Raw genomic sequence first — 24,814 nt, forward strand, 5'->3', positions numbered from 1 at the left:
ACAGTCCATTCCCCATTGATCAGTTAGTCATTGCTGCAAGGGGTCTGGATACCTTGTACGCAACTGCTCTGCTCCAGTGTCAAACCCTTGGCACATCAAGTTAGAGGGAACTACTGGGCAGATGCACTCCACTTAGGGCACACAAGAGGACTGTGTCTGGCCTGCTGACTTGATGGGCTGATTTCTCAGGCTGTGGTGGACATGTTTCTCTTTTTCTAGTGCAACCTAGTGTCCTTCCAAATGCATTTAGTGGGCTCTTCAGGGAGTGGTTTCTAACCAGTATCCAACTGGTTTAGTCTGTTCCAGGGAGACAGATTTTCTCCTTATCGTCCACTTTACACACTTGTTCATAGAGATCGCACAACAATAGCTGAAATATAGAGGCAGATGGGCATGGCTCTTACCCAGCTGCTCCAGCTACACATCAGAAACGTACTGCTCACCACCAGAAAGGCCTGGACATTTCAAGGCCTTGTGCTAAGTGACGGGGCCCCCGAGGACGTCTGACCACTCATGTGACATTGTGGAGCAAGCATTGGTGGCCCAACCCTCCCAAACCCTATTCCAAAGGCTCATAGGAGTGATGCATTACTTCTCAAATATTGCAGTTCTATCAATGTATCTATTAAGTTAAAATGTAGTTATGAGTCATGGTGTCTGTGAGTTATGGAAAAATTTGAATCAGGGTTGATTAACATGTTAAACCTTAATGGCAAGTGATCATTTTAATCACTTAATTGTTATCTGAAATGATAATTTATGAATTCAACTGTTATGTCAAGTGATAATCATGACTGAGATGACACATTGTTTGCTGAAATATGGTCAATGTTCCAAGACATGTTGCAGATGCCTATCTAATGAAAGCCACAGGACTATGGGACGCAGGGGTGACATAAACCCAAGCTCCGTCTTGGAGTTTACTTGCCTGCACTCTCAATCTAGAAATTAATTGAATTTAAATAATATCGTAGTAATAATGTAAATGGTAGCATATGATAGAAAATGAAAACAAGAGAGGCAGATGGACATGGTTCTATCCCAGCTGCTCCACCTGGAAGTCGCGGGTAGTCAAATGACTCGCGGATGAACGATTCGTTCGCGAACTGCACATCAGCAGATGACAACAACAAAACAGAGCCACAGAGTGTTAGCTTAGTTTGCTACGTGAAATAAACAATTGGTGGTTCAGGCCGATTTTCACAACACTCAGACTGCAGTTTGTAGCGATATACGACTGTTGTTCAGCAATATGGCTAACACGTAACTTCACAACAAATTATGGTCTTCAGTTATTGTAGTGTATTTTAATCCAGCTAACGTTAGCTTAAAGGCTAGCTCTATGTATATCAATCCAAAACAGGTTAGCTAGCTAGCCCACTTGCTAGCTAGTTAGCTAGCCCACTCGCCTAGGCGAGGTGGAGACCCAGAACAGGGAGATGCAAGCAAAGTGAGGTAAGACTTACAATACAGTAATCAGTTATTACATATCGTTGTGTCACCCGTATTTTTAAATACATGTAGACGGTTGACGGTCGCTCATTTCGTGTAATCCCAATATAAATGTCAAATTTATCGACGTAAAACATTATGATAGCTATTGAGAGCGCTAGCCAAGGAGTTGGGTTAGCTAATAGCCAGTTAGCGTCGTTAGCAATGTTTATTGACTAGATCTTCGCCACCAGCTGCTTTTGGTCTTTGTGTCACTGTTACAATCGCAAGTTGGAGGTGGGGAGATTATGCGCAAGTGTCATACGTCTCTAGCCCCTTAACAACAACCGTCAACACTCATATTCCGTAACTTTTTTGTAATATGTGCCCACAGACGTCCAAACCGTTGTTAATGACAATACACGTAGCTAACTAACATCTTGTCTGCTATTGTCACATTTGCAAATTAAGTGATTATATTATGCCTTGAAACGGATAAAGTTTTTACCATTCCCACCAGGTGTACTATTACTGCAAGACTTAAGCATATTACTTTCCAGATACATTTGTAACTAATAAGCGTTCCAGGATTGTAAGACTGACTTTGCAGGAGACAATACGTTTGATGAGCCCTTTATCAAGATAATGTCAGCAGGCAGGAATAAAATATATTGTGACTCAGCTTCCATAAGCTCACCATTATTAATCAGGAGTGAAGAAAACAAAGGGCATTATAAGTTATGATGCACAGATGGAAAGGTGATATTTATTTCATGCCTGTGAGAGCATGTGTTTATCAGAGGCCTCTGATAACATAAATAGAACAAGATAGGCTTTAAGTTTGTACTGTGAATAGAAATTTTGTTTTTCATCTAATGGTAGACTGTTTAATGGTTACTCAGATATGTGTTTGGATGCATGCATTTTTTTTTAATTTTAATTCTACTTTTTTGCAGGGATCTGGAATGACTCACTGAGCAAGTTAGTCAAGTGCAAAGATCTCCAGCAGGTTCATCATGAAGTTGTATGTGTTCCAGGTTAACAATGGCAGCACACTGACATTTGATACTGATCTTGCTGTACAAACGTAAGAAAATTGCAATACATTTATATTAGTCCTTTTCTTGAGTTCAACATATAGCTGCTGATTTGACATGAATGTACTTTTCTTTGTCTAAGCGTACTGGAACTTAAACATGCCATCCAAGCCAAATACAAGATTGCGATTCAACATCAAGTTCTTGTTGTCAATGGAGGGGAATGTATGGTTGCAGAGAGGAGGGTCTGCAGCTACAGTGCTGGCACTGTGAGTCTTTATTAAAAAAATCTTAATTATTTTCATCACCACTTTACAGTGTCCAACAGAAAGATTTTTGGCAGACTGAAATTTATCTTTCAAAGCAAGTTGAGAAAGCTCATTTTATTATTCAATGCATATAGGTTACACTGCTCAACATGTAAACATGGACTACAAATGCCTTAAGAGGGATCTCCTCACCCTAATTATCCACAGAACTTACATTGTTGGTTGTCCAGATTGAATGTCTCAATCTTGACTTAGTGTCTATTCACTCACAGTTGATTTTGCTACGTTTCATCACAGTGTATTTGGCAGTTCCCATTTAAATCAAAGTAGAAGGACTATATCTTACACTTGGGACAGATTAGGTTTCAATAACACTCAGCACAAACTATCTCTGAAGTTAATACAAAATACTCTCAGTATTATTAAGCACCAGCCTCCTGATGATTCACAATGTAATTGTATTAAAGGTGGACATTATTGTCATACACAATGCATTGACTTTGCATTTTTTTTGTTTATCAATAGGAAACCAACCCCATATTCCTGTTCAACAAAGAGATGATATTGTGTGACCGGGATCCAACGATTCCGAAAACCACCTTCTCAATTGAAAGTGAGATTCAGGTTAAAGTGGAGGAGTCGCTACTGATGCCAGCTGTCTTTCACACCGTTGCCTCTCGAACACAACTTGCTCTGGTAATGTTCTCTATTGATATGACCAATACAAGAGATCTTAATACCATGCTTTTCTTGTCTTTTAAATATGCTATGATTTCTATCTGTAAATTGCTTTGCTAGGGTTAGATTAACAAATCCCTAAAAGAATGTAGGAGACATGATTAAAAAATTATATGCTTGATGTGTAGGTAAACCTTGACATTGGTTAAAAGAATAATTGAATCACTGAGGGGAAAAGGCAGTTTTGAAACTAATACCTGTTGTAAAAATGTGTTATTCTGTGCCTATTTGTTGTTACCAGACTGATATGCAAAGAACATATATGAGTTTGCTAATATGTGCTTGAAATTAGACAGGTCACTTTTTCATTGCACGTAGATGTACAGAAAAGGTGCAAAGTAGAAGTAGCAAAAACCATCTTTGGCCAAATAAGTTTCATAAAATAATGAAGTATTTTGGCTCTAAGTCTTACTTCTGATACTAATTATAATATGAAACAGTTTACGTAAGAGAACAGAATTTGAATGTTTTTTTGCACATTTAAAATGTGAGGCTTTTTTTTTTTTGAACATTTATTAGAACCGGTTCCTTAACAGAGTCACACACATTCTTACAAAACCGCATAACAAGATACACGTTATACAATATTCTTTATAGGTCACTTATTTCCTCACTAGCAAGCGAAAAATAAAATAAAAAAAAAAAACAAAAAACAAAAAAAAAACATCTAACTCAGTCAAATAGAGATAGTGAGGCATTTTTAACTGATGACTTTGTGTCTTACTTGACTCTTTAAATGCTATGTAAATAATTTTCATGCTAACTTGACAGGGGTCATGAAAGTTTTACCTTCCCTGCTTTTCCAGGAAATGTTTGAAGTTGCCAACAAACTTAGCTCGTTCTGTGAACGTTTGGTTCATGATGAACACCTCCAACACCAAGGCTGGGCTGCTATCATGGCTAATTTGGATGACTGTACGTTGTCTTATCAGAAGTTGCTCATGAAATTTGACACAGCTTACACACACTACCAACAAGACTTGGAAGAAATCAAGCTTAAACTCACAAAGTAAGTAACGCTCCTACTTTTTTTTCTTAAAAGGGCGGTGGGTCAGAGGGGGTTGAGCAGTCGTCCTTGGAGCCAAATGTTCCTTGTTTGATTCCTGGGCTCCTCCTAGCCTGTGGAAGTGTCTGATTGAACCTTTTTATTGCAGGTTGGGGACAGCCGTTTCTGTAATGGCCAGGATACCTCTACTGGAATGTTTGACAAGACATAGTTACAGAGAGACCTCAGACAAGTCCAGCTCAAGTCCAGAAAAAGATTCAGATGAGACTGAAGAAGACAAATCCACTGACTCAGTGCTCTGTGCTGCAAATACACAGAAGTCCAGCAAGTTAATAGCATCTGCCTCTGCTTCAGAGACAGCCATGTGTGAGCTGACTGGTGACCCAGACACAAATAAAGTCACTGACAGTGGTGGGCTAAGAGCTGCTCTAATAGATGAAGAAACTCCAGAGCTTGCCAATGTTTCCTTTTTCAATGTCTCATTGTTAGATTGGATCAATGTGCAAGATAGGCCTAATGATGTGGAATCAGTAGTGAGGAAATGCTTCGACTCCATTAACAGGGTTAGCTTCACCTATTTCATTGAGCTTCAACTTATTTTGTTGGTATTTTGCTTAAGTTCAGTCATAAAATGCTTTGAATATAATCAATTAAATATCATGATTTGTTTTTCTTTTTTAGCTTGACCCACGGATTATTCAACCCTTCCTGGCAGACTGTCGTGACACAATTGCCAAGCTGGATAATCAAAACATGAAAGCTATCAAAGGGCTTGAAGACAGGTTGTATGCTCTAGACCAAATGATTGCAAGCTGTAAGAAGTTGGTGAATGAACAAAAAGAACTTGCTCAGGTATGCAGTTTGTTAGGCTAACATCTGTGAAATTACTTACCTTATGTCATTTTTTTGATTGATGCACATATGTGTTTTTCACAGGGATTTCTGGCCAACCAGAAACGGGCTGAAAACCTGAAAGATACATCTGTTTTGCCCGACTTGTGTCTGAGTCATACCAACCAGCTGATGATCATGCTGAACAACCACAGGAAGCTGCTGGACATAAAGAAGAAATGCACCACTGCCAAACAAGAACTTGCAAACAACCTTCAAGTCCGACTCAAGTAAAACTGAAAACTCTTAATCGATATTAATTGGCTTTTTTGCATGTTTCATAACTCACTTCTCCCCTGAGGCTCACAGATAATTTTTTTCAAATGCTTGTCAATATAAAAGTTGGCACCTTTAACTAGTAATGATTTTGCGATAGATGGTGCTGCTATGTGATGCTTCATGCTGACCAGGATGGAGAGAAGCTTCAGGCGCTTCTCAGACTTCTCACAGAGCTACTGGAAAGAGTGAGAGTGGTGGACGCACTCAGTACTGTGCCCCAGATGTATTGCTTGGCTGTCGTGGAGGTTGTCAGGAGAAAAATGTTCATGCGCCACTACCGAGAGGTCTGTGCTAAATTGCATCTAAACCTGTTCTTGTCTTTCGACAAATTATAAATTGCCGTAATGAGTCTGAAACTTCAGTTATGTTTGACAATTGTGCTGTTTATTGGTGCCTGACAGTTAATGGTCTTCAACGTGTTGTTTTGTGATGGCAATTTACTGTTCACATTGTTTTTTTCCTTTTAACTTAACTGCTATTCTTTAAAAAAATCAATGCTTTGGGATTTAGTTGACAAGGATTACTATAATCTTGATCTTGTACATGTGCTGGAATAAAAATATGTCAAGATGCCTATCCATGCACATTATCTTGAAGGACCAGTGAGTGAACCTCACCATCAAGTTCAGCTTTTACCTTTTATTGTCGATCTAAAAGCATTTGTTCTATTCAGTTGTTAGCATAACTTTTCTGTTAATACTTTTTTTAGATTGACATACAAATCACCATGGTGGAATAGTAATGTTTACTTTTTTTGTTGAGAAAATGTGTTGAGAAAGTCAACATTGCATTATTTTCATCTACATTTGGATTCTCAAAGTGTTGAGAAACATTCAAGCAACAACACAAATCTACTTATTACAGTGGTCTGTTAATTAAAGGGAATGTTATTAAACTTTGTATAATGATGATGATGAAACTAATTAATCTTTTGACACTTGAAAATACTGCAGACTCTCAGTGACATGCTAGGTCATTTTAAGGAACCAGACTCCTGGTTTCTTACATGTAAGACTAACTTTTTCTTCATATTTATTCCAGTGGGCCTATGCGCTTGTGAAAGATGGCAAACAGCTCTATGAGGCAGAGAAATTTAAGCGGGAAACCTTCGGGAAACTCTTCAGTAAGTTGGTTTTGAAAAGTTCCCTGCAATTTGAATTTTACTGTTTTACTATTCTAGCCATGATGTTTATTTTGAGATTTCTGATTCTGATGAGTTGACTATTTTTTTTAGGAAGTTCATTCCTAAGAAATCGCCTGTTTAGAGGACTTGATTCATGGCCTCCAACATCATTTTGTGTAAGTTGAAGGTCAAGGATACTTGAATCATAGTTGGAAAATTATGTGTAATGACACTGCGTTGCATTCAAATGGGTATATTATTGTTCATAGACACGGAAGCCGAGGAGATTTGACGATGAACTTCCAGACATTTCACTAGAAGACCTTCAGTACTTGAAATCTTGTTGTCCTGTAGAGGTACAGCCTTTCCTCATGTAAGTTATCATTTGTGTTCTATTAAATAGTTTTATTTGACATCTGTCAGTTATTTTTCCGGCTTACCCATCCTTTTGATCATCTCACAACACAAACTTCCTAGCACCAGCAACCAAAAACATAATCTTTCTGTCAGGGATATTATCTTATTGGCAAAAGGATTTTAAAATTTCATCTGAATTGAATTAAAATGGATCCCAACCAACCTGCTTCTGTCAATGTCTATCCTTATTCATCAATATTCACTGTTATAACCATAGTACTACTGTTACATATGTCTGAATACAGAATGCCAGTCCAGGTCGGTCATCATCATCCCGAGGCACACACTTCTCAGTGTGTTACACGTGTTTTTTGTTAGATGACTTAATGATGCTTTCAACTTGTATTCGGTTCAATTCAGTTTTCTTCTGTTTTTTTTAGGATTCCTGCTGAGTGTGACTTTGAACCCCTGAATCACCATGTAGAGAAGCTTCATCAACTCGTCCAAGCTGCACAGAGTTTGGATGAGATGTCCCAAACAATAACTGACTTACTAAGTGAACAAAGGGTAATGGTGATGTCACACAAAAGTGTTTATTCTTTTTTTTCCTCAAATGAAACATTACACTCTTTATCCTTTCATCTTAAACCATCAGAGGAATATAGTTGGGCCAGTGTGGTTTTATTGATATTTAAAAAATGTTCACTACAGCCAACATACAGTACTATTACATCATATTTGTAGTTTTTATGATAACTGTTATAATGGCTACAAGCACCGTTAGTTATTAGGCAACTCAGATAGGATAGCAACATTTATGCCGAGTTGAATCAAATTGATAAAATATTTAAAGCTAGTTTTCAATAAGTGTTCCCATTTCTACTGTTGGTATCTTTTTTTAATGCATCTAATTTCTTAATTTAAAAAAGTGTATTGTTATATTTTCTTCATATATATTCCATTTTCAAGGTATCCAGTTGCCAGAGCGCACAGAGATCAACACTTTTGACTCCACAGTCCACAGAGGGTATACCTGGGACCGCTGCAACTATGCCCTCCAAAGCCCCTATCTCGCTTAGCCTTCAAGGACCCAGATGCCAGCCACTACAAGTTCCTGCCTCAGCGCCAATAGAGGACCTTTCTCCGGATAGTATTGATGCACAAACCTTTGATTTTGAAACCATTGGCCATCCAAACCTGGATCCAGTCTTGCAGCAGGGTTCACTTGACCTGGATTCTCTAGCTGAGAGCCCTGAATCAGATTTCATGTCTGCCGTCAATGAGTTTGTGATTGAAGAAAAGCTGACCTCTACAAATCCAATCAGTGATCCGAATAGCCCTGAAATGATGGTGGAGTCATTGTATTCATCTGTCATCAATGCTATTGATAACAAACGTATGCAGGACACAACAACACTGGAGCGTGAGAACTCACGGATTGCAGTTCTCAAGCAAGTTGTTGATAGGTATCGATATGCTGCAGAGGAATCCAATGCCAACTTAACAAGTGTGAAGGATGATCTTTCTCACTTACGCGGTCTGATATTAAAAGTTCAAAATGACTTTGGCTGTGTCCTAAGGAGTATGACCACAGACATTCGCAATCTTGTGGACAGTATCTGTCAGACTCACGAACTGGAGTTCAGGGAGAAGCATCAGAGTGAAATTCTTTCCATTCGACAAGAGTTTGAGACGCAGATTCACACACTAACAGAAGAAAACCAAGTAAATCAGAATATTGTCAGAGATGTGCAACGTGCCATGTTGGAGTTGGAGGGACTTCTGGAGCGCAAAGAGAAAGAACTTACTCAACTTGAGAGTGAGAAAGAGCGGTTGGTTGAACATGAAAGTAGTCTAACAGGGAAGATCAGAAGCATGGAGCAAATAACCACTGATCAAGCTGAAGAGATCGAGACTCTCTCTGTTTCAAGAAATTCTCTGGCCAGCCAGCTTGAAACTCTGCACTTTGAAATTGAACGCAGCCAGCAAAAGATCAGACAAGAGCTGGAGATGGCTGAACAGACACACTTAAAGGAATTAGAGGACAGAATGAGGCAAGAACACAAGGCAGAAGTGGAGAAACTTAGTTTTAAGGAACAAGAAGCCTTGGAATATCTGGCTGCTGAAAATAGGGACAAATTAAACGAGGCAGCAGTTCACCACTCTGCCGCTCTTCAAGAGAAAGACAACCAACTGAAAGACTTTGAAGCTCGTAACAGTGAGCTTGCAGAATTACGGTGCAAATTAGAAGTGGAGCTAGCCCTTAAAGATTCAGAAATAGAGAAGTTAAGGCTCCTATTTGAGGAGACCAAGATACAACAGGCTGAAATGGTGAAGTCCCAGGTAGAAGCTGAGACAAAAGCCCTCAGTGAAGAGCTGATAAATATCAAAAAACAGCTTCAGGTAAAAAATGAGGAATATGAACTGGATCTATCAGAGCTGAGGACACTCATGAGGATTGAGAAGGACCACTGCATCTCTGAGCTTGTGGACAGACATGAGGAGGAGACCATTTTTTTGCACAATGAGCTGTCCTCATTGCAGGAGAAAGCCCGGGTTACTGATAGGAACCATGCTGAACAGCTACAGAAACGTAGACAGGAATTTGACCAGCAACTCTCTGATCTAAATGAAGAAAAGGAAAAACAATTGAGGAGTTTCCAAGAAATGGAGCAAGAGCTGAGGACTGTTACCAGAGATTTGCAGGCAGAAAGTGACCGTTTATCTAAAAAATTAGAGGACAAACTTATGGAGAAAGCGGCAGCCTTTAATGTTGCATCACCAGATGCCTTGAAAGAGTTAGAGCAGCAAAAAGACGAGATGGAGAAGAGATTGTTAGACAAAGTTAGAGAACTTGAAAATAAAGTTCAAGACATCCAACACTCAAAAAGGTAAAGTTGAATTGACCGCAGAGACTGAATTTTGAGAATGCAGTTCAAGATTTATCTGCTTTATGTTTCTTGCATTAAAATTCAGCAATTAAACGTAATATTGGATATGTGACTTTGTTGTACTCAGCTAAATAATTTTTATGCGTGTTCCTTCATGAACAAAATACAAATTGCAGCTGTAATGTCATTTCATTTTACCGTGTACTTTTCAGTGATATAGGGTTGTCGCTGCAAGCTGAGGGCCATGCAGATGCTGGAGCACCTCTGTCATTAGACTCAGCTTTGCAAGAGAGGCTGAAACAGGAAAGAGCCTCCCTACAGACCCAGATGGATCTCCTAGAACAGAAGAAGAATGAGGAGATACAGAATCTCAAGACATCACTCATTGCAGAGCAGCAGGTTTGTGTTTCTAACTGTTTATGCATGCTGTTGGCCTGAAATTTCATCCATCAATCAAGAGGATAACTTCACAAACAGTCGATCCTTTTTTTTTTTTTTTTTTTTTTTTTTTTACAAAGTCTTTATGACTGTGTTGTGAAGTTGATTAAATTGACTGGAAAGCATTTGGAAGTAGCCAGTGCTAACATATTTACAGTTGTAAATTAACTTATTGCTACATTTTGGTGGTGCCGATGATTATGAAAACTTTCTCAATTATAGAATCAGTTTTCACCACCTTCCATAATTCAGGTGAGGTTTTTATGTAAGTGATTCAGTTCTGACATTTTCCACATTCACATACCATACACTAACTACCCACCTGCCACCCATCTGAAGAATTCAGTTTTAGTGATCTATCACTCACACAGATATTTTATTCCCCCTTTGTATTGCATTTGAAATAATGCCAAACACATGCAAATGTAGTCAGTGCAAGACATGCATTGTTTTTATCGTAAATAGACAGAAGTCAAACAAGTAATACATTATTTGTTATTTGTCAGATCATTTGAATGACAGCAGTAGAAGTAAGATCACTAACATGTTTTAGTATTCTACTATAATTTAGTTGGTCTGATTAGTTATTCCTGATTAGTTATTCCGTCCCTATTCAAATGAGACTGACCCTGAGGATGTCTCTAAAGTGTTTTTTTATGTACACATAATCAATGATGTTGATTGCCTCTTGTTCTGTGTCAACATTTCTCTTTACATTCATCGGCAAGTGTGGGCATGACAAGTGTGCAAGTTATAGCAGCTCAGCGACACAATGGCAAACACCATAAATGCAGACAAAAAAACAGAGCTGTCAGTGGATACTCTGCACTGTGGAATTTAGTACATCTACAGTTAGGCCCAGAAATATTTGGACAGTGAAACAAGTTTTTTCATTTCAGCTGTTTACAAAAACATATTCAGGATACAATTATATAATCAACATGGGCTTAAAGTGGAGGCTCAGCTGTAATTTGAGGAAGGGTTTAGGAATTACTGCTCTTTACTATGTAGCCGCCTCTTTTTCAAGGGACCAAAAGTAATTTGACATTTGACTCAGAGGGCTGCAAACAAATAACAAGGCTGCATTGGGGTCTTCTCTCAGTAACCTGTCATCAATTAAGCAGTTAAAAGATCTGGAGTTGATTCCAGGTGTGACGTTGGCATTTGGAAGTTGTTGCTGTGAACACACAACTTGTGGTCAAAGGAGCTCTCAATGGAGGTGAAACAGACCATCCTGAGGCTGAAAAAAAGAAGAAATCCATCAGAGAGATAGCAGAAATGTTAGGAGTGGCCAAATCAACAGTTTGGTACATTCTGAGAAAATAGGAGTGCACTGGTGAACTTGGGAACTCAAAAAGGCCTGGACGTCCACCAAAGACAACAGTGGTGGTTGATTGCAGAATCCTTTCCATTGTGAAGAAAAACCCCTTCACAACATCCACTCAAGTGAAGAACACTCTCCAGGAAGTAGGTGTATCAGTATCCAAGTCTACTATAAAGAGAAGACTTCATGAGAGTAAATACAAAGGATTCACCACAAGGTGCAAACCATTAATCAGTCTCAAAAATAGAAAGACCAGAATTGACTTTGCCAAAAAACACCTGAAGAAGCCAGCCCAGTTCTGGAACAGCATTCTTTGGACAGATGAGACTATGATCAACCTGTATCAGAATGATGGGAAGAAGTAAGTTTGGAGAAGAATTGGAACAGCTCATGATCCAAAGCACACAACATCTTCTGTAAAACATGGGGAAGGCAGTGTGATGGCATGGGCATGCATGACTTCCAATGACAGTGGGTCACTTGTGTTTATTGATGATGTGACAAGACAGAAGCAGCCGGATGAATTCGGAAGTGTATAGGGATATACTTTCTGCTCAGATTCAGCCAAATGGAGCAAAGTTAATTGGACAATACTCCACAGTACAGATGGACAATGATCCAAAACATGCTGCAAAAGCAACCCAGGAGTTTTTTAAAGCAAAGAAGTGGAATGTTCTGCAATGGCCCAGTCAGTCACCAGATCTCAACCCAATCGTGCATGCATTTCACTTGCTCAAGACAAAACTCAAGACAGAAAGACCCACAAACATGTAACAACTGAAGACAGCTAGAGTAAAGGCCTGGCAAAGCAGGAAAAGGAGAAAACACAGCGTTTGGTGATGTCCATTAGTTCCAGACTTCAGGCAGTCATTGCCTTTAAAGGATTCTCAACAAAATATTGAAAAGTAACATTTTACTTAGGGTTATGTTTATTTGTCCAATTACTTTTGAGCCCCTGAAACAAGGAGTGTTTTTATAAAAAAAGCTGCAATTTCTACATGTTTAATCATATGTTTTTGTCCAACCCCTTGAATTAAACCTTAAAGCCTGCACTTCAATTCGGTTGTAGTTGTTTCATTTCAAATCTAATGTGGTGGCATGCAGAGCCCAAATCATAAAGATTGTGTCACTGTCCAAATATTTTTGGGCCTAACTGTTTATACCAGCTATGCTGATCGTTCAACAGCCATCCTTGCATCCGTGCTGTGTATCATGTGCAATGTTTACTTTGACACAAACTTTTGAACCATGCATTTGATCAGTTGCCTAACTGAAGACAGCAACTTGCATTCTTTTGTTTTAGATTATGCCAATGAAATGAATTATGATGAACAGAATTCAAATGTTTAACTTTATTCAACAACTACCCCTAAATGGTATTTGACCATTATATTTTTACAAACCCCTTTTCAGGAGGTTTTGCCAGGTGCATAATGCCATTTTTGAAAATGTATTTGTTATGATCATAATTTAGCATTTTTGCTTTGGCATATAGATTCTCAAATAACCCGTGATACCAATTTCATTTGATTTATTGATAATTAATTACAGTCTTTGGGAAAAAAGAAATATGCAAGCCTTCAGCAGGTTGGGCTAAATCTGAAAGCAAATGGCAGAGTAAATCAGATCAGAACCAGAACAGTCTTTTTAAACAAGCCAGCTCCCTGTTGCTCTACATTATCGACTTACAGCAGTTTTGTTCATGGAATCACATGTTTGGGAAGTGACATTTTCATGTGCATGTGTGAGTGTGTTATGATGACTTTAACGTTTAACTGAAATGAAGTTTGTGCAGAACGAAGACATATACACAAAGTGTGACAGAAATGCCAGAAATATTTAATTTGAGAAACAAAGATAATTTTGAACTTGAGGCTCAGTTGCTCGTAACAAAACACTGCGACCTCTGTAGCATACTGTTCTAGTCTTCTGCTGTCTAAAAAGGGGCTTAGCAATTAACAGGCTGCACACCAGATAAACCTTAGAGCTTGTCAAACTGTGGCTGTTTTTGAATCAAATTCTGTAGACAAGCTGCATTATGTGCGAAATACAGATGTAGGCCTGGGATATTTAATTTGTCTGTAAAATTAGACTCCAATCTTCTGTTCCATCTCTCGATCATTGCTTTTTATTTCAGCACTCTCAGTGCTGAAGGACTGAATAAATGTTTTGTGTTAATCTATTTATGTACATTATAAAGTCTTGCAACTATGTACTTGTGAAGATAAAAAACATTCATTCATTCGGAGATTAAGGCTAACATCTAAGTATGATGGCATAATTGTGTACATGTGGTAGAGGGTTGTTTTTTTCTTTGAAAAGTGTGCTTACTATCTGCTTTTTACATAATTGACTGTTGAAATAAATTTGTTTTTGTGTAGGCCTCTTGGTTTATTATAATCTGTCTGTTTAATTCATTACACTTCGCTGCAGGATAGTCTATGCTGTTCTCTCTGCTTTATTCTAAGCTACAACAGCACTGCAGGTGTGTGATGTAACAATGAGTAAATCCTGGCCTGCTGTTGTTTATGCTCTGCAGAATGAACCCCCATATTGTGAAAGAGTTCAGTAACACAGCTATCTGCTGACAGCCAGTTATGATCATGCATCTTGTTGGTTGATTAATTGTTAATTGATTTGTTTCATCTATCAGTCTGAAGAATATTTTCAAAATGTCTGTCAGTTTATGAATTAAATTTTGAAATGGCTTGCTCCCTACAAAGATCTCTTATCAATTCACATTCCTACTACATAATTTTCACCTGAAAGGAAAAGGCTTTGATTGTAATGGTGTGTCTCTGTTGTCTTTGCACTCGGTTTTTAGCATTTGTTTTGGCTTAAGTATGGCAGAGTTATGCTGTTGGTGTTCACATCCCATAATTTAATGGGTTTTTTTGCCAACATTAATTGACTGATGAAACATGAATTTTGGACCAGCAATGTCACAAACAAAAAATAGTTTCACAAATAATATACTGAGCTGAAATGTGACCCTGTTTTTTCCCTTTTTCCCTTTTTTTTCTGCCTTTAGACTAATTTCAACACTGTTCTAACACGAGAAAGGCTGAAGAAGGAGCAGATCATCAATGAACTCACAGAGAAGTTGCTGAAAGTTACCCAACAGCAAGAAAAGGACAAAGGTAAGCTATATTTAGTGAAATAATGTCTCCAGTTTTAAGAAAATATAACTTGTTTGGTCATTCCTGGTCTGTGGGCTTGCTGTCATATCAATCAAATCAGAAGTAGACATGAAGTCATGAACAACTTTACATATTTAACTTACTTCAGTCCCTGACTGTTCCCCTGACGCTGCTCAGTGGCTGCCTTCTGCTCATGTTTCGTCCACGTTGGGTTAAATGCTGTGTTTGAATTTCACTAAATGTGACAATGTCACTGCAAAATGTCAAACTGCACAATTGCAAAACAGTTTTGTAGGCAAGACATACATGCTCAAATTACCTCTATCTCTTAATATACAAGTATTGAAATACAAATGGTGTCATGTATCAAAAAAGTTGTAGAACTCTACCTAACTGTCATTCTCATTTGTATGACATTTTTGCAGCGCTGATTGAGACACTCTCTGAGGACCGCGCCAGTGTCATGCAGGAGAAGAAACACCTTGAAGAAGAACTTAACCGCTTGCGCAGCACTGCTTTGGTTTCTTCTGCATTCTTTGCTCCTAACCCCTCAACTCAGGAGGTCACAGAGGCCGGAGCAGGAGCCACAGCGGCAACAAGAGCTTCACCTGTCATCGGGGCTTGTTCCTCTGAGCTGGCTGAAACTGACAGATTGGCATCTGTGGCAGCCATAAGAGACGATGAACATGTTGACTCAGCAGTGGAAGCTAGCATGGTGACAGTCCAGTAAGCATCTACTCTCCAGTAAATATTCATAATACCACAAGGCCTATGGTAATGATGACGGTTTCATTGTTCCAATTATAACATCAATATCTTAAAAGTTTGACGTTCGAAGTAATCTCATACGTACTTCCTGTAGGAGTAAAAATAATGTGAGTACTGGCAGAAATTTCCCTCAAGGCACAATATTTGAGCAAACATATACCTAATTGTCTATAAGATTTTTATATCTTTAAAATCTAGCATGACTCTTTGAAGGATGTTAATATGTTGGCTGAGGGAGACTTTACGATACCATCGTACAAAATGTAAGCCATGAACTCAGCAACTTAATGAAATGCTACTGACATCTCTTTTGAGCTTAAAATCATATATCAAGGAAAAATAGGTAACAACCGCTTTTTTAAACAATTAATCTGCAAAAAATATCTCAAAACAAACAATATTTTAAAGTTATGATGGCTAACTTAATCGCAGACTAAATTTACGTTGTCCTCTCTCAAATTATATGATCCCCCTCTTGAAGGAAAGAAGCTTATTGGCAATTCTGATTTTCTGCTCACTCTGTTTTTATTGTTTTATTTTTATAGTGACAACGTTCTAATGTCAGAGGAAAAGCAGCGGATACTCCTTCTTGAAAGGGTATTTACATGCAAAACATTAAACATTCAATAGTATTCGATAGTATTTGGAGCAGGTTTTGTTTCTAAAAGCTTCAGCCATATTTTTTTTTTGTTTCAGACATTACACATGAAGGAAGAGGAAAACAAGCGTCTCAGTCAAAGACTGGTCAGTCAATTATTGTCTGTGCATCATGGGCTCCACTGGATGGCAGTATTATCAAAGGGAACAATTCTACCTGATCTGAAGGAAGAGACAGATTTAGATTCAATTCAGAATGTGCAGTCTCCTCCATTTAAGTGACATGACATGTTTGAAACCAGAAAACATCAAGTGTATAAATGCTGAAAATGTAGTTTTTGGAAGTGAAAAGTTGTTTTAATTAGCTGTGACACTACATAATGAAATAGGACAGAACAGAAATAATAGCTTTGAATGTAATGCTGTTATGAGGGGGAGAGTGCCAATTCCAATTCCATGTCTATTTCAAACAATTTCCTAATCAGAAAAGTGTTAAGTCCTTTCAGAATTTATCCTTATCCGGTATTGTTACCCCTTCTTGGTTACATGTGTAACATTGGCGTAATCCTATTTTCTAGATGTCTCAAAGCATGTCATCTGTGTCATCACGGCATTCAGACAAAATCGCCATCAGAGAGTAAGTTGAAATTTTCACCATGATTTTCTACTTCTCTTCGATGCAAATGTATTTCATTCATTTTTTTTTTATTATTGTTACAGCACTGACCAACGTCAAACATGTAATTTTAGACTATATTAAGCTGTTGTCATCTTTTCCTCAGAAGTTAAGATCCCAGTGTCTTCATCTGTTTTTTTAGTCAATCTTGTTGCGTTTCAGCTTCCAGGTTGGCGATTTGGTTCTGATCATCCTCGATGAGCGGCATGACAACTACGTGCTATTCACTGTTGGCCCGACCCTCTACTTCCTTCACTCAGAGTCTCTCACCGCACTGGACCTCAAACCAGGTTAACTTTACTGTGCCAGTATTTGTGGCCCTGAATAGAATTTATGACCGATGTCAATTTTTTTTCCTCGAATTTCTAAAGTTTCATTGTCTATTATTGAAATAAATGTCATTCGTGCAGAACAATTTGTATTATAAGAAGCACTAAATGTATGTCTGAAAAAGTCAGCCATGGAGATTAATCTTTTTATTTTAGCTAATAGATTATTTTGTAACCCGGTGTCTCAAACAGGTATTTATTAATGATTAACTTTGTGTTTACTGAGTCTGACCAGTCAGTTTGCCTTGTTATTTAGCATCTGGGACGTCAAGGCGGCCCTGGGTTCTTGGAAAGGTGATGGAGAAAGAGTATTGCCAAGCAAAAAAGGTATTGTATTCAAGTTCTACAGTATGGCTGGCTAATGAACTATTATATTGATAATGGGTTTTTACATTGCTTTGAAATATCTATCCATGAGGTGTGGTTTTCCTTTAGACATAGATCTATACCCATAATGTTGTTACATTAATGCATTTATTTTAAATTGTATCCCTGTCTAAAAATTGTTCTCGTCTTTCTCACCAGGCTCAGAACAGATTCAAGGTTCCTTTAGGGACCAAATTCTACAGAGTGAAAGCTGTTCCATGGAACAGAAAAGTGTAATAATCAAGTAATGATCTTAAATATGTAATTATTAATTTGTGAAGAGAATATTCACATAATGATTCATACCTTGAATATTGAAAGAACTTTTTAAAGGATTAAAAATATTTAGATCACCATCAAACAATTTTAGTTTTGGGTTTAAAATCACACCTGCTACCACTTTTATGTTTTCTTTTTAACCCCAGATTTGTGGACCAAATGCTATTTACTTAATTAGGGTTTTGCCCTAAACACTGTGGCGTTGTGCCATTTGACCTGTGTGTAAAAAAAATCGAACAAAATTTGGATGTTAAATATTAGTTCCCATTATCAGCATTTGTCCTTTTGTGGAAAATACTGTGTCATTATCAACATTATTAAATGAAATATACATTTATTATAAATGTTTATGGAGGAATGTTCATGGCATGCATATTGATATATTTTCTTTGATTTGCTTATCCAGATAAATGTTGTAGTTGGAAATGTAGTCGATGCTGTTTGTTACTCACAAAGCAGTATGGCCCTCCGTCAATACTGAAATGTACATTATGGCCGACTGATAGAAACAGTCGTCTTTGCAATCCTTGAAATGCACTTTCAAAAACGATGCTTTTGTTGATTTGAAAAGGGAAGTGATTGAGCTGTCAGAACTAAGTAAATGTATCAGCACAAACTTCTCACTATCGTAGAATTATGATATGTAGAAAGGAATACTTTGTGACTGTGTTTCATTATTGGAGGACATTGTACATTATCCATCAATTCACACATGTAACAATAAATGACTGTATTGTAAAAGATAGAGTTTTGAAACAATAAAGGATTGAACCCAGACATATCCTCCTGTTTTGTGATGATTTACGTATTTAAGTATGGACATATTTTAGTAAGGAATATTCCTTACGCTCATGCGTACACTTGTGCAATTTGGTTGGGGATCAAAGGATTCGTACGGAAATATCCGTATTCACTCATCTGCCCACATCTCTAACAATAAACATTAGTAAATTCTAGGATGTATATATAGTAAATAGATTTATTAATCCTCTCTAAAAAATTTCAGGGGGATTCAGGAGTCAGTGTGGAATAGGACCGTATAGTGTATTCATTTAATTTAGTATTTTTTTTTGCTTTTGTGGAAACATTAATGTTGGCACAGTGCTGCAGGAAACAGACTTCAAAAAGGCTTCAAATCAGGGCCCAAGAACGATGCGGCCCTCATGGAGAAGGAAGCCCACCAACATCACTTTCCCAGTTCACAGCGGGGAGCATAGCAGCTCTCCGCCGAGCACTCTACCATGTGGGTCTAGGGGTGTTTTAACAATGTTTAGCTCTATTTTCTCCATTTAGCATAAGCCTCTTGTCACATTTGGATGGCTCCCTCATAAATTGATGGTGTGATTCCTACAATTTCGGGACAGGCCTGAATGACAAAATATGCAACACAACATTCGATACCGAGGTGGCTGGCAAGCACCAACCATGTGCACTGGACAGGCTCTTAGTGTAAATGTTTACAACCCCCCACTGAGCTCAGTGCTGCTGGGAGTCACTCATCAGGCTGAATGGGATCTAACATTGCCATGTGTAGTCTCTCGCTAATTCCACTATTAAAACTGCCTTTGAATTGCAGTCAAACTTCTCTCTTTTACACTTCACCACTTACCTTGAGTACAGTATCTTATCTGTCACAGAATTGTAGGCAAAGTGACCAACAAACATCTCTTTTTTTTTTTTTTTTTTTGATTTGTTTATTTAGATTATAAATAATAGAGACAGCGATATAATAAAAAAAAATGCAAATAAGATTTACAAGTAAACTGATAAGCGGCTCTGTGTTGAGGTCCATTCGGGAAAGTTTTTTTTTTTCAGTACTATTTATCTTTTTATATTCTGAAGACGAGTAAAAAAAAAATCTTGTGAAACAAGAAATGAAGCCCTTAAAATTCCAATGCCTGTAAATGATCTTCTTGTAAACGATGTGGCCTTATATTTATTTTTAACAAACGCTCACAACTTCATATGAGTATTGATGTTTGTCAAACCCTTAGAATTAAACGGATCTTAAGGAAAAGATTCTCCACCCTGAAAGGAAAGCAGCAATGCACTGATCTTCTTTTAATATATTTTGCAGAAGCCGAACATTTAATGACTCTAATCACTATCATGCAAACATTTCCAAAGTAATCAACTTTTTTTTTTAATCTACAAAAGCATAATTTCACCATAGATATACCTCAATTCTTGTCGGACAGGTACGTTGAAGCAGCTTTAAATGGCATCAGCTGAAATTCAAAGACACATCATAATGGCTTTTCTTTGCGTGTCAACATATGCTGGAGGCGCTAAATTAAGGTTTAGACGAGTAAATGTGAAATATCAAAATGATGTCAGAGACGTTCCACAAAGAATGTCATAGTCTTAGATCTTACCCTTTGTTACTCATATCATCTGTATTTGAAGATAATGCACAAGTTTTATTTGATTTTCCAATATCTTTGACTTATACCAGATAGATGGAGCAGTAAATAAACAAGCATTATTTGCAGAGTAAATATATGCATGAACTTCAAATGATGGATAAATAAAAATGAATAGAAAAGCCTTAACATAACATTTATATTTTTGAAATCTAAATGGAACGGGAGTGTTGAAGAAGAGCCAAGAGGCATTAAGGCTGAAACTGCAAACCAAGGAGTAAATCGACTTAATGCCATCACATTTCCACCCTATTCATGCCTAAGAAAAGGGTTAGGGAAAGAGATTAGGTTATATTTCTGCTGTCAGGGACTGAAGAGACCAAGTAGAGAACTTCACCTAAACAGAATGATGATCAAACAGACATGCTTTAACAGACATGCTTCATAATCTCATCCGTTATTGTCCTCTCTCTGCCTTGACTACAGGTTCGGTAGCAAATCTTAGACAGGGGCAGATTAAATGTGTGATGAAATGTCTGAGAAATATGTGACAATGCGCAATATAAAGATGGTTGATTTTCTACCCACATGACAAACATAATCACTATTAGTAACACATATCCACGTAAATATGATAATTCAAAATTTAAACACATTTATTGGGTTCATATTGGAAATCATCACCATCTGATGGCATAGTTTTATGGATAATTACCGCCACAGAGATAAAGCAGCATATGAAAGGAAAGCTTTACCACTGCTCCACTCACTGGGAGGAGAGTGCGTAGGTTTAGTTGTGCTTCTGAGCTTTACCCAAAAGGCAAATACGGGGAAAGTTTTGTGACTAGCATTCAGGCGTGTAGTTAACAAGATTGCATCTGGTGAGCAAAAAGTGTAGGCTATAGCTTAAGTATGTATTTAAAGGCAAATTATTCTCACATTAAGTTCAATGCTGTCAGTAATCCTTCTAAATATAGCTAGAAATATTTCATTTTCAGTCAAAAAATAATTATTCAAATACCATATATCGCAAATCCCATTAATTTTCTACGCGGCACCGTTTTTCATTTATTCACCAAGAAACAGGACGGAAAAGAATCCAGCAAACATTAAAATTTGTTGTCTTATTTTAGTAATCTGGCAGCTCGCTGACAAGTAAATAATCAATACAAATAGTTCTGAAGTGTCTCAAAATAGGCAGGCGATTTAAAACTGTAACAGCCATGCATTTTCCAACTGCAGTGCAGTGTTGAGGAAATGACACCAGCTTTGATGGGTTGTATAGCTTTTGAGATGAGCCTCTTTATGCTGCTTGCAGTTCCATTATGGCTTTGTTCGAAAGCTTGTTTACCTGCTGATAACATACACTGGTGGATTCAGGAGCACCGATCCAAAATCTGCTGCCAAAGTCACTCAAGTCTCATTGTACTGCAGGAGGGGAAGAATGAAATGTTTATGCGGAGGGGAATGCAAATGCTAAATGTGAAATCAAACTATGGGACCAATAAGGGATCAGAATAACTTTGCCAGGTTTTATTTTTAACCCAGTTGCAATGCTAGCTTTGTGGAACGCTCTCCGTTTTAGCCCTTGTGAATCTGTGTGCTCGGGTTTCCTCGACAGAAAAATGCCATCTTAAAACTCAAACTGATGGGAATATGAGAATATAACCGGTTTCAGTCTAACTGGAACCTGGTTCGAGATAAAAACCTGAATATGATGGGATAGCCTGTGATATTACTAAAAATATCAAATAACCGCCGGATCAAAGAAAAAAAAATAAAACGCTCATCGAATCTCGTCACGGTGCATCACTTGAATATTTTTTGGATTTCACTGTTAGAAAAGCTACGATCTCAGGTCAAAGTAATAGCCCTTTGGTTTGCATATAAAGGGGGATTTGCTCGACCTCTGTGAGCCAGGCATCCCCATGCAGGCAGGTCTCCAGGGGGCCAGCAGGGCTCCACAGACGGGCAACTAGGGGGCCAGGTGACCCTGTCTCTGAGGTTAGCAGGAAACACTAAAGAGGGATGGGCAGGGAGCTGAGGAGCCACTGAGTGCGAGTGTGCAAGGCTGGTGATGGCAGCTGTCAATGGTTTGGAAGGAGAAGCAGACAGATTGTGCGTTCTGTTGGTGCAGCCAGTTCGCCACCTGGCAGGCTTTTCCTTGTTAGAACTTCTTGCTGTTTCTGTTCTCATCAGAGAAATTTTTCTACTTATCCCCTGTGTTCAGGGGAAGTTAAATTTGTCAGAATACTTAAAGATGTTTACCAAAAATGCTATTGTTAAAACTACGCGTTTGAATGAAGTGGAAATAAAGCCCATTCTTGTTGCATTTCAATTTGATTTCCTGCCATCAGAATGCAGAGGGGTACGCCTCGTGGGTGAAATGAATTATTGACATTATTTGACAATATATAGCTGTGTTCTTGGAGAAAGGGGTTATGTTTTAAGGGGTAGGATTTGCCTATAAAAAAGAATCTGTAACTTTCAAATCCCATCATAGCGGTGAATACTGTGCCATGCTGTTCAGTTGTTAAAAAGAAAAAAAAAAAAAAGCTAACGTAAACCATGAACAGCTTAAAAGTACATTTAAAAATCACATTTGGCAGTCGGTATTTGTTCCAACAGGATTAAAAGAAAGTCTTTCATTTGATATAAATATATGCAAAGAGAGTGGTGTGGTGATCTGGGTGCCAGAGGTGGTGCTTTACTCTGGATATTCTGGCTTGGGCCTGTAAGGGACATAAATTAACATGAATTAACACATGCATGCAATAAGAAAATAATTAATTCAAGTTATCAGTCACCTCTTCCATTCCAGGAATCTGATTGACAAGATAAAGTAATGTGCAAACTGCTTTTCAAAGCTAACAGCCTGGAGCACCCCTCCTATTAGTTAGTCATTCCCTCAGTATCACACCCGGAATCTGTCATTTCACAATTTTCTCCTATAATGCATATGTGCCGCTCTCACCACTCCACTACGGCAACTGCCATCTCACAAGTTGACACAGAGAATGATACAATTCACGTCCAGTATTCAGTTCCATATACAGCAAGCATCTGAGGCAAATGGGTCAAGAATATGGTACATTCTGTTCTCTCTCAAAATTGTCTTCCCAGGAAAAGCCAGAAAAATATTCTCTGATATTTTCTTTACACCTAAGATGAGTTGTTTGAAAAAAAAAAAAATTATAAGGTTTATTGTAATTAAAAGATAATTTTTATGAACTAAATTGTGTTTCCATTGATAAAAGTTATCGAAAAAGTTTGTGTTTTTTCTCCCGCAATATATTTTGTCTGTTGTGCCAAACAAATGACCTAAAAGAGATGACTATTATTTTGATATGTACGATAATCAATACATAACTTAGTTATGAAATAAAAAACAATGCTAAACCTTCGGATGCCGTCGTGAGATGAGTGCAGACTAATAGGTCTTTAAAACACAGCCACCCTGTTTCAAATTTCAAATTTCAATTCTATTGTATTGTAACTGAATGGGGCTATTTACTTATCATTTTTTTAATATTTTGTGAATTTCTACGAATAATCTCATCAGCCTGTTGCCAAAAGCAAAGCTCAACCTTTGTCACAAGTATAACTGAAGCCTTCAAATTCTCTAATTTGTCCTTGTTTTGTAAATGCAACAAGTTTCAAAGATCTACCGGCAAATCCACATGAAGGTGATACACAAAACACAACAACAAAAATTGATTTAGTTTCCTTTTTATTTATTCATTTATTTATTCATCTATCTACCTATTGTGCCTGCTTGTTATGGGGAGTAAGCAAAGAATAGTTTAGCCCTGGAGTTTATGTTCATACCAGCTTATGAACATGTGCTTTTTCAAAATTTAGCTTGACATCTAATACTTGATGGGAAAGAAATAAATCATTTGACATTGCGGAGGCCAGAAATCCAAGTGAAAATAATCTATTAAAAAAAACATACCGCATTCTCTCTTAAAACACAACCTTAACCTTTGAAAAGAGGGAGAAAAATAAGACATTTTTATTTTCAGCATTCAAATGCTTTCCTGACTTATAACTTCATTATCAACAATTTTTGCCCACCTGTAAGGTTCCCGTGCGGTGAAACGATATCAAATTCTATTCACACCTCACTGTCGGTCTCTCTCTATATATCTATAAATAGAAATGCTGTCAGTCATATATCAGGCAATATGGATAGCAACATTAAAAATTAAACTAATTTGATCAACTCCACAGGAAGTCTATCAACTACAGTGTCCGGCCTTGCCATCAAATCAGGATTAGGGCAGGTTAGCAGGTGAGCAGTGACATTTCTGTAAATCGGTATTCTATTCAACTCGCCCTGTTTGGCCCAGTTGTCGAAGCGGACGTGACACGATGGGATGTTAGGTGTGATGTTCATACTCTTAAAGCAATGGTCAGAAGCAAAATTTGCACTTTTAGTGTGACCTTCAGCTTATTCACTTCTTTGTTTGTTGATTCAGGCCACCTCATCTTGCCATGACGTCACCTCTA

At 37.8% G+C, this 24,814-nt stretch overlaps 1 protein-coding gene across 1 annotated transcript; it reads left to right on the top strand.

The window, feature by feature from the left end:
• Positions 1-1,121: 1,121 nt before the first annotated feature.
• Positions 1,122-18,719, top strand: rb1cc1 (RB1-inducible coiled-coil 1). The gene is made up of 23 exons (XM_086172009.1): positions 1,122-1,455; positions 2,388-2,518; positions 2,611-2,737; positions 3,263-3,433; positions 4,282-4,484; positions 4,630-5,044; positions 5,163-5,333; positions 5,418-5,602; positions 5,749-5,935; positions 6,693-6,774; positions 6,886-6,950; positions 7,044-7,147; positions 7,572-7,698; positions 8,101-10,022; positions 10,235-10,421; positions 14,816-14,924; positions 15,350-15,650; positions 16,238-16,289; positions 16,389-16,436; positions 16,868-16,926; positions 17,128-17,255; positions 17,551-17,621; positions 17,820-18,719. Exons 2-23 carry the CDS (start codon positions 2,448-2,450, stop codon positions 17,895-17,897), a joined length of 4,863 nt encoding a protein of 1,620 aa, XP_086028135.1. The 5' UTR covers positions 1,122-1,455; positions 2,388-2,447; the 3' UTR covers positions 17,898-18,719.
• Positions 18,720-24,814: the final 6,095 nt, after the last annotated feature.

Source organism: Fistularia commersonii, chromosome 25 (genome assembly GCF_037954325.1).
Source record: "Fistularia commersonii isolate RoL2024-O1a breed Wild chromosome 25, RoL_Fcom_v1.0, whole genome shotgun sequence".
NCBI classification, from domain to species: domain Eukaryota; kingdom Metazoa; phylum Chordata; class Actinopteri; order Syngnathiformes; family Fistulariidae; genus Fistularia; species Fistularia commersonii.

Bases quoted from the DNA above. Each gene is read 5' to 3' on its own strand.
- rb1cc1 (XM_086172009.1), top strand. From the start codon at position 2,448: ATGAAGTTGTATGTGTTCCAGGTTAACAATGGCAGCACACTGACATTT. The intron at 10,422-14,815 runs GTTTGTGTTTCT...TTCTGCCTTTAG, and splicing joins CACTCATTGCAGAGCAGCAG to ACTAATTTCAACACTGTTCT. The intron at 17,622-17,819 runs GTATTGTATTCA...CTTTCTCACCAG, and splicing joins AGTATTGCCAAGCAAAAAAG to GCTCAGAACAGATTCAAGGT.